The sequence below is a fragment of the Monopterus albus genome, unplaced genomic scaffold, assembly GCF_001952655.1.
Source record: "Monopterus albus unplaced genomic scaffold, M_albus_1.0 scaffold257.1, whole genome shotgun sequence".
Taxonomy (NCBI): Eukaryota; Metazoa; Chordata; class Actinopteri; order Synbranchiformes; family Synbranchidae; genus Monopterus; species Monopterus albus.
The window spans coordinates 520,206-531,396 of NW_018128137.1; the positions used below are offsets into that span (position 1 = coordinate 520,206).

The window sequence follows — 11,191 nt, forward strand, 5'->3', positions numbered from 1 at the left end:
TTTGGGGACAAGGTCAGAGAGGCCAGATTGAGATGGTTTGGACATGTGCAGAGGAGGGGTAGTGGTTATATTGGTAGGAGGATGTTGGAGATGGAGCTGCCAGGCAAGAGGTCAAGAGGAAGGCCAAAGAGGAGATATATGGATGTGCTAAAAGAGGACATGAAGTTAATTGGGGTGAGAGTAGAGGATGCTGAGGATAGAGTTAGGTGGAAACAGATGATTCGCTGTGGCGACCCCTAATGGGAACAGCCGAAAGAAGAAGGAGAAAAGATCTCCCAATTATGAGATAGGAAATCACAATTATGAGTAGTTTAGATAAACTAAAGTGTTGGTGTTTACAGTATCTGAATGCTCATGTTTTTCGGCCCATCTTTGACACCAAGTCCAACAATTCACCTGGCAAGTACAGTGTTATTACTGACGCAAATGATGGCAAAGGTCCCAATACAATACACTACATTACAAACTTGACTGTATGGGAGACTGTCAATTCATGGATCCAGTTATTGCTCATTTCCTGTACCATCAATGACTAAGTCACCAGACACTTCCTTGACGCATCATAAAACAACTCAACGAGGAAGGTGTGTATGTGTGTGATTGATACTGCGGTGCTTCCCTGCACAGCTTCTAGAAACCAGTCATGATCAGCTGATGTCCATGTGGTGAAATTCCCTTCACCCAACGCACACACACACACACACACACACGCGGACACTTACTCATAAACACATGTGAGGACATTCATGTCTTGCCTTTAAAGCGGTTTGGTTTTATGTGTCCAGGTTTTGGATATCAGTCTCTAAGATTTCTGCCTCCACCTCAATAAAACAGAGGTGTACCAAATTTGTGGTGCTCACAACATTAAAATATGTTTAAAAAAACCCCAGCAGCACAATGTCCCTGATATGATGGATATTCCATTGAATCACTGTAATCTGTATTCTTTAGGACTGTTTCTTTTGTAGAAAGTAATTCTTAAGCAACATGTTTGCAGCACGTTCTGGGGCTTAGCCAGGACTTTATTAGAATTTCTCTCCTATGCTTTGAGAGCCAAAATAAAATAGAGGCAGATATCTCAAAAGCTGGTCAGGTAAAACCAAATCTATCTGCAGAGCAACAAAAGAGGGACATGTGAAAAGACTGCATGTTTTTATAATGAGGGTGAACTGAGTCTTAACAAAAGAAGTCCACATTGACAAAAGCATGTTCACTCTCTGGGTCCTCTGAAATCGGTCCTTACAAATATAGAAGCAAGAAGTCAAGTACAAAGCACCAAAACACTTCCACAGTCGACCTGAGGGCCTGAAAATGCATCTGGCTACTAGTGCAGGCAGTAACATTGCACATTACTACAACTACTACTGCTGACCTCCTGAACTTCCTGATACAATCCAAGGCTTTCTGAAGAACTTGTGCAGAATTTATTTAGTAAATGTAGCAACGACACAAGCTGACTCAGGTTCAACCCAGGCAGCACAAAGAACAGTCCACCTCTGTTTAAATCTAAGCAAAGACGTTTTCACTTGTCCTCAAGACGTTGGACTTGACTCTGATTGTGCAGACACACAGTCAGTATTGAACATTTTCAGACCCTTTCAAGTTTTTCACATTTTGTTATGGTTCAAACATCTTAAAATAGATTCACTTTTTTTCCTCATCAATCACACAATACTCCACAATGATAAAGTGAAAACAGGTTTTTTGAATATCTACTGTATATAAATGGGATATTTCAGTCTTTTATTTTTAACAAGTTTACAAAACACAGCGAGAGGCGGGGTCCACCCTGGACAGGTCGCCAGTCTATCACAGGGCTGACATGTAGACAACCACCCACACTCACTCCTAACGGCGATTTCAAGGCCCCAGTCAACCTAAGCTGCATATCTTTGGACTGTTGGAGGAAGCCAGAGAATCCAGAGAGAACCCACGCAGGCACAGGAAGAACACGAAAAGGCATCAGGTTAGCAGTGCTAATCACTGCACCACTGTGCCATCCTCTTGTTTAAAGAGTGCCTGGGGATAATGTATTTCTGAAGGCCAAACCAGAAGTCAGCATCACCCTGGTTCCCTTGACGAAAAGCAAATGGGATTTTTCAATAGGCTTTTGAATTAAAATAAGATTTGTGACAACAGTTTGTTCAGCACCAGTGAACATGACACCTGAATCTCCCTCAGGATCAATAAAGTATCCATCTCTCTATCTGTCTACCACTTTTATGATTTGTGAAGCTGAAATACAATCACTACAAGTAAAAAGTTCCTGTTACTCAACTCAACTTTATTTATATAGCGCTTTACCACAGCCACAGCTGACCAAAGTGCTTAACATACAATACAAATCTAAAATCGTAACAAAAATAAAAACAATAAAACATACATTTGGGTCCAATCAAGGTAAAAAGAGTCTCAGTCCTGTCCAAACACCAATGAGTACAAATAGGTCTTCAAATATGACTTAAAAATGGGCAATGAGGGGGCCTGCCTCATATAAAGAGGCAATGTATTCCACAAATTTGGACCCACCACAGCGAAAGCTCTATCCCCCCTAGTTTTCCGCCTGGCCCTCGGTGCCTCCAGAAGAAGCTGATCAGCTGATCTAAGGCACCGGGACGGATTATACGGACGTAAAAGTTCTGTAAGATAAGAAGGAGCAAGCCCATTCAAGGACTTATAAACAAATAAAAGAATCTTAAAAACGAAGTCTAAAACGCACAGGAAGCCAGTGAAGACATGCCAGAACTGGAGTTATATGGTCCCTCTTATGCCCCCCTACAATAACCGAGCAGCAGCATTCTGAACCCTCTGGAGGCGGGCAAGACACGATTGACTGACTCCAGAGTACAATACATTGCAGTAATCCATGTGAGATGTAACAACGCATGGATCACGTCTCAAAATGCTGCCGCAACAAAAAGGACTTTACTTTCACTAACTGCCTAAGATAGAAAAAAAAAGCAGATTTTACGACCGCGTTTATCTGGCTTTCCATTGTCAAGTTGGAGTCTATTTTAACACCTAAGTCCATGATCACCGGTCACACATACTGCCCCAAAAACCCTAAGTCTACCGGGGGAAGGTCATCAGACGTATTCGGGCCAAACACTACAACTTTGGTTTTGGCATCATTTAACTTTAAATGACTTAACAACAAATATCAGCAAGACAGGAGAGAAGCGGCTGAATCGAGTAGGTGTCCTTCTTACTCAAGGACACCTACTCTATAGGCTATAAAAGAACTATACAACAGTCACATGACTTCAGGGTCACCACCACAACTTCCAACTTGTGAAGTGATTTAGCACACTTGCCTCTTCTACAAAATCCTCCATACAGACGAGACAAATGAGGCTGTCCTGTAATATCACACGTAGCTGGTTTACATCAACCCAATAAACTCAGACCCCAGTCAGCGACAGCTGTGTAACATTACTAGAATCGTATTGCCAGAAGTCAAACATAACTTAAAGAAAACTACGAGTGCAACGTGGACTGGCTGTGTGTTCATGGCGCGCGCACTGGTTGGTCATATGACATGACACACCTATCCCTGAGTCCTGGAGTCTAACATCCGCCCCTTTGAAAGCCTTCTTTCTGAGGGTGTAAGGTTAATAAATCAGCACTGACTCAAGCTTTGTGCCAAACAGGGATGAATGTATTTGTGTCCATATGTGTTTGTTCTGCTTTATGAAGGTTATTTGCCAAAGATCTGTTAGACTGAAACACTGCCCTCAAATAAAATTTTACTAGCTATCAGTAACATATGTGGATCTTTTGTTTGACATTCTCCAGTCAGTCAAATCTTATCTGATCAAATAAAATCTAAATGAATGAGTTATGACAAACCAGTAAACATGCATAGAGGGGTTATCTGAGGGTCTGTACCTCTTGGTGGCGTTCTCCTGGAAAGGGTAGATGACCTGTCCGTTGTGGCAGAGCTCACAGATGAAGCCTTTCTCTCGACACAGACTGCAGCTGAAAACATGGGAGCTAGCAAACTTGATCACTTTGGACAGGAAGGGAGCCAGTTTTCCATCAATCACCTGGAGGGTGAAGAAGAACACAGTCAACAACAAAGACTTAAAAAGGTCACAAAACAGATATGAGGCACCACACCTGTGTGGAAACTACACTCAGTAACCACTTGTTTAATGGTTACACGTACTCTTTCATACAACATTAGCTCCCTGGTAAAAGTCTGCATTAATGTGGATGAGGAAGTGAAATGCCAATCAAAGAATCTACTTTGAAGCCTTTTTACATGCAAAGACTTAATAGCAGTTTGTGCTCCACTTTGGTAGAGTTCCCTGGAAAATAAAATCTTTTTCCTCTGTCTTGAAGGTAATAAGAAGAATAAATTAAAATTATTTATTAAATAATTAAAAGAGCCCAAGCAACCACTACATGAAGTAACTCAAACCTCAATACATGTATCACTAATTGAAGTATTATCCTGTATACCTTATTCTGAAATGCCCCACTCGGCATAATGAGCACTTTAAGCATATTTTGATACAAATAAATTTTGAATGCACAACTTGTAACAAAATTATTTGTACATTGTCATATTACTGCTACTTCTACTACTGCTTCTTCCACAGCTGATGAAATACAAGACAGGATGAAGGAAGGATGAAGACAATAAATGAGGTGGACACCTTTTAATGGCAATGAACTGGAGATGTACTGTAGTTAGTAGACAGTGGATGACTCAGAGACTGTAAAAAGAAAAGCTGTGCAGAATATTTCAGACATACAAACTCGCAGAACTTTAAAGCAGTCAGAACTATAAGTGTAATGAGCGAGTCCGTGTAGGACAGCGAGAATATAACAGAAGAAAACTGCATCAAGTAAAAGGAGTGGTAGAGATACAATATACAAGAGAGGTCTTGAGAGAGAGCGAGAGCCTGTATTCAGATACAAGTGGTTCCACCTGGCAGAGCTCTGGACCTCCCAATTATAACCTCCTTCATGCTATTTGTTAGACGACGAGGACATGAGATAGAGAAGAGGAAAAAACCCTACACACACACAGAGGTATATATTGTTTACAGGAAGTCATAGAACTGGGCCAAACACTGCTACACTTGGGCCTTAACTGAAGGGGTTTACATTAACAACCCATACTTAGGCTACATACTTGATATCAAAGTGTAAGACCAACATGAGACTGATATTTTTGGACTAAAACCTGGGTCTACTGTGTCACTGTTGTTTGTGTAACTATACATTTTGTGTTTGTCAATGCATCCACTATCTATACTGCATATTCCTGAATAGGGCTGTTGGGGGGGGGGGTCCCCGCTGACACTGGGGGGAAGGGGGGGGCTCGTTTTAACGAAACTATGCGTTTACAGTCAAGAGCGTTTCCGTCCTACGGGAAACTTAGAGTCTCCAATCAACCTAAGCTGCATGTCTTTGGACTGTGGGAGGAAGCTGGAGAGAACCCATCCAGGCACAGGGAGGACATGCAGACTCCACACAGAAAGGCCCCGGATCGGTTGGGGCTTGAACCCAGAACCTTCTTAGGCAACAGCGCTAACCACTGTGCCGCCCTTATGTGTTTGGGTTTTTTTTTTTTTTTTTTTCTTCTCTTCTTCTTCAGAAGAAGAACCTCTTCAGAAGCCTCTGAACTGGATTTCTCAAGGTACACTACTAGTCAAAAGTTTGGACACACATTCCCATTCAATTCAACAGGAAAATGTGTCCAAACTTTTGACTGGTAGTGCAGATCTAACATGAAGCAAATGTAACCCTCTTTGCTAGTGTTACAAATTGTCTAGTACTTTTCTGTGACCAGTGACTATGGTACAGGGGATTTTTTTTACACTACCAAGGCCAGTACAAGAGGGAGTTTCTCTGATCAGAATCTTCCAGATTCGTGGGAGCCAAGAGATGAATAACTACAGTTGAGCGCTCGTACAAAACAAAATAAAATCAAGTTCAGTCCTTTGTTTCAGTGTGTGGAAATCTGTTCATGTCTTAAGTCTGTTCAGTGTCCTGTTCAATTCAATGTCTTGTAACCAGTGTAGTTACTAGCTAACACTGAGCTCAGTTCCTTGGGCTCGGGCTCGCCATCCAGTACTGGAGAGGTGTCAATCCTCAGCTGCTGCAGAGTAGCTCCGTTTGAATCCAACTAAGACAAAAAACCTGACCAATGCGGGGTAACGTGCTAGCAAAACACAAAAGTGTGGGTTCCCAGGTCCCGGCCGGTCCACAACCCTCCTTCAGCTCAAAATCTCTACTCCACAATATTCTCGTTTCACAAATTCTCCAAATTTCCTGTGTCGCAACCACGAGGCTCCCAAGTGTATCACACGATGTTGAGCTCAAACAGGATGTTCGCTCCCAAGGGAGGGACGACCACCCCACTAGCCAACGAGAGAGCCACCCAAATCAGCTGGTTGGCTGCTCGCACTGTCACAAAACACTTTTGCAGTTGCACTGGTTTTCTCACCACCACCCAACACCATTCAATAATCCCTTGATGAACCAATTTTTAACCTATATTTATTAGTCCTTTAATCACACTGCAAACTTAATAACTGTATAGTTATTCCAGGTTTGACTGGTGTTTCAGCACTGGGTTACACAACCATTAGAGGTGGCAACACAATTGAAAAACACCAGCTGACTTGGGTTCAGTCCAGGGGTTGCAAAGTGAGGCAAAAAACACACACATGACATATGAACAAACTGTGGACAGTGCGATCCTGGATAAACCAATTTACAGGCACAATAACTACAATATTAGGCCCATAGCAGGACATTATGGATTGTCAACAGATAGAGGTCAGACTTGACCCTTGACCCAGTGCTGCAGCAGGAAAAAGTACCAGTGTTTTCAGGAGAGGAAAACCAACCTTCAACTGTTGTTAGTGTTCAAGCATAAATGCTGAACGTAACCTTTTTTCAGCTTTTGCTTTGCGGTGTGAGGATTCTGTCTATGTGAGTGTAAACTGCAAGTCTTTTGGCATCAATCAGACAAAACAAGCACTGTGTAGACATTACCTTCGGCTTTGGGAAGCTGTAACTATCTTTTTTTTTTTTTATATATGGACGAAATGGTGAATTGATTAATTGAAAAAGTAACTGACACTGCCTGTGGGATTTCCGCAGTCCGAGTTTTTGGTTAGAAGTACTGCAGAAAATTACTTGAAAGATATTTCCCAGCTCTTTTAACCAGGAACTCAGAGAGACGAAGCGGACCACTTGGATATATAAAAAAACCGTACTGGTTTATTCGAAGAATCACAGGTAATATTAACATTACACGTCCAGGCATCTTCCACCTCCAATCCTGCGCGCAGGCAGATGAAGAATGAAAGACTCCGAACCCAACAGGCCTGTACATTTTATCTGGTTTGGGCTAACCCCATTCTACACAGGCACGTCAAACCGTGGCGTCACCTGATATGCCAGCTTCACAGCTGACCATAACAATAGTCAAAACATGAAGAAAATCAATGTGTGTGAGTGTTGATCATGTGGTGTGTATCTAAGAACATACAGGACATTCAGGGACATGTCCGGACATTAAGCCTCGGAAGATATTATGATTAAGATTACGGCTAAACATATCATACAATAGCCACTTTCTATCTAGTTATCCTGGAACATAAACAACCTGGAGTAACTCCTGGAAATGAGTAAGCATTTAACAGCCTGAGCTAGACATCCTGTCTCCACTAAAGACATTTCTAATACAACAAATATCTAACCAATATCTATCTGACTAAAAAATACCTAACATACTATTATCCCCCAAGTTACATGTCTTGGGAATTTTTCCTGCAGAATGTAACCTACAGTAATGCAGATTTTAAAAAAAATTGTCCTCTGTTTATTACACGCTAAACATACTGTAGCCAAACACTGGAAATCAGTCAACAGATCTGGCTCATTCTCTTGCTAGTAGAGATGGGACAATGTGACTTTTTCTCAATATGATTTGATGCACAATACGGTGTGTACGATTAGATTCAATCATGATACAATTAAAAACTCAATGACAGTGATGTATGACCAGCTGTGGAATACTTGGACTTTTGTAGCACCGGTTTGATTATGTAAAGAACAACCAGATATACTGACTTACGTTCTGTTAGGCTATTTACAAAAACATGAAGTCACTGATGAATGGAGTCCACATGATATATATATATATCACTAGACAAAAACATACATATTGGGATGTTTTTGTATGGTGACACATTGAATTTCGGTATATTGTCTCATCCCTGCTTGCTAGTGAAAAGCTTTCTTCTGTGATTAATGACAATGTAGGGATCTTTTATGAAATATTTAGAACGGAAGAATTTTTACTGAAGTCTGGTCGTCTGGATTATGTGCTGAGGTCAGTGTCTTTTCTTCTTATTTGCTTATGGTTCCGCCATATTATGTTTTCTACTTTACTTTTAATCTAACCCTAACCCTAATCTATGTTCCCTATCACTGTTTTGTCCTGTTAAGTGGATTGTTGCTCAACTGGGACCTGATATAATTGTTTGTATGTATGTTAATTTGCAAAGTTATATTCAGGAAATGAGTATTTGACAAATTAATTAATAGCAGTTGCAGCAGTAAAACAAGCCTTTTCATGCACGAGTCGATGGACGCAAAATTGGTATTCATTACTCATTGCTAACGGGTGTAGGTGTGATCACAAAATAAGTTTAGAAAAACTTTCTCTGTGAGTGGACTGCTTAGCTGTCCCCGTAAGTGTCCCTAAGTTAATGCTCTTCTGTATTTGACAGAGGAACGTCCAGTCCAGATAAAAAATTGTTTCCAGGCAGACAGGCAGGTACTGAAAATGAGACAGATGTGTGTCCCCCTGCACCCAGCACAGCCCCCACCAAACGCCTGCAGCCATGTTAAGTCTGGTCCAGCCCAGTCCACATGACGAATGGTCCTCCTGATGGAGGCTGACAGGCTCAGTAATTAAGGCCTCTATAATTGGACTGGGCAGAATCAAACCACTGGCAGCACAGCTCTGGTGGCTGACTGGTAGTCTGGAGGGACACTGGGAAAGATGGGGGGAGGGACAAAAATTGGATGGATGAAGAAGTAAGTGGACTGGTGCAAAGAGGGACAGGCCAGAGAAATGTAAATTAAATTCTGTTTTTTGTATTTCTATGAAGCCTGGATGAAAATTTTCATTACTTAAAAAACCTGATTTACCATTTATTCCTTAAAATTGACAAATCAAATCCTTCATTTTCTTAAAATCCCCACTTTCCTGCTGTGACTGCTGGCTGTGAGTATCCAGTGACCATTTTATAGGCAACGCCAAAGTAGCACTGGCCAGTCTGGGACATTCATTCAGAGTAAAACTTCCAACATCAACCTTTTTTAATTCGTACATGCACCCACATCTACTGAGGACAAAAGTGAAGCCAAATATTGATGGCTGTCCTGCGAGTCTGGCTGCTCGCAAAGCTCCCACTGCTCTTACATATGTTCAAAGTCACCTGACTTTGTCTCCAGTACAGACACGTTTTGTCGACATATGTGCTAAACTGTGGATTTTGAGATGATTAACAGAACACAAAGTTGTATATATCATCACACACAGTTTCTCTAACCTGTTTTTCATCTTTATGGACAGTGGATAGTCTATCTTGCACAGGCCCAGGGGCTCAAGAGATAAAGGGGGCCTATTTCTTTGGTATGAAGTGACTCAACATTTCCAACTGGAAAGTAAATGGTTTTAAACTTGTAGTGCTTTTCTATGCATTGCAGCACACTCAAAGCACTTTCACACTATTTGGCCATTCGCCCACTCCCAAGCACTGACAAATTCACACACCAGTGTCATTGCCAGGAGCAACTGGGGGTTCAGTGTCTTGCGAAAGACTGGACCAGACAAGCCGGGAATCGAACCACTAATCTTCCAGTTAAGAGATGACCCACTACCTCCTGAGCCACAGCCGCCCCCGTAGTCAATCAACAACAGATGGATGCAAAATAAGACAAATGCAACACTGCCACAAGAACATACAAAACGGCCTCATAAGCCCCTTTCAGACATGCACTCCTTTCCGCTAATGTGATGGCATCGGAATGTGTCAATGGGCACCCTGATTACTGGTACATAAACATTACAACAGCAATGTTGGTCACTCACATTTAGGAATCACTTTCAGCACAGCACACAGTCACATTACCTGATATACAGCACAGCACACAGTCTGAACAGCACACAGTCACATTACCTGATATACACAGATTATAACATATTGATTAGGATGGTGTTACGTACTGCCAACCATCACAGCCCAGGTGTCTGCATGTCACTCTTTGGAAGTTGCTCCGCTCAATAAAAACATGACTGTTTTGGAGAACGCCCTAAACAGCAGTAACATAAAAAACTCTCATTCTCCTGCCACGCTGTAGTAAGAAAACTCTGGCCTCATACATTATATATCACTTGATTTACTGTCCAATCTTGCACATTTGGCAAATACCATGGGTCTTTCTGTCACAGCTGTGGATACATCTTATGAGGAACATTAATGTAAAAGTGACTGAATTACAGAAAACTGTCACTGATAGATTGATGAAGTAGCAATTTTACATAACCCATGTCTGAAATAGGCAAAAACGCAGAAATGACTATATACAAGACACGTAAAACAGACAAAAATAACCACAAAGAGGCGCAAAATGACAAAAAAGAGAAGCAAAAGAAATGTAGTCACAAAACAAGTACAAAGAGATGGTCTCAAAGATCCAAAACAAGAAAACAGAGCCACAACATGACTAAAAAAAGACTCAAAATGCTCTTGAAATCTGTGAGTCTTGTTTCTGTGTAGGAGGGTGGGGGCCTTCTTCATGTCTGTGCCCAGGGGTCCGGTGTCTCATGATCCTCCTTGCCATCATAACATTTTTAAATCATCTCTCACACATTCCCTCAACAGGTGCTAAATATCACACAGGGATTGTGGCTCTTTCTCTAAATGTCCTACCGTGTGTAAATAAAGCCATAAGGTAAAAGCCCTGAATTTAACGAGCCTGATGAATGCAACGTTATGCATTGCATGTCTGAACTTTGAAAATCATTGCACCACGTGTAGAGAAAAACATTTCAACAAACTCTTTAAAGGATGTGCAAAAATATCAGTACCAAGATGTGGACAAACACTGGACAAACACTGGACAAACACTGGACAAACACTGGACAAACACT

The 11,191-nt window shown here is 41.5% G+C and overlaps 1 protein-coding gene across 6 annotated transcripts in view; it reads right to left on the reverse strand.

Moving 5' to 3' along the window:
• Positions 1-11,191, reverse strand: part of plekhm3 (pleckstrin homology domain containing, family M, member 3) — a 56,133-nt gene that overhangs the window by 9,670 nt on the left and 35,272 nt on the right. For all 6 annotated transcript variants that reach the window (XM_020621297.1, XM_020621300.1, XM_020621295.1 and 3 more), the window contains one exon: positions 3,889-4,046. In XM_020621297.1, the coding sequence (XP_020476953.1) occupies positions 3,889-4,046 (158 nt within the window). The remainder of the gene's footprint in view (positions 1-3,888; positions 4,047-11,191) is intronic.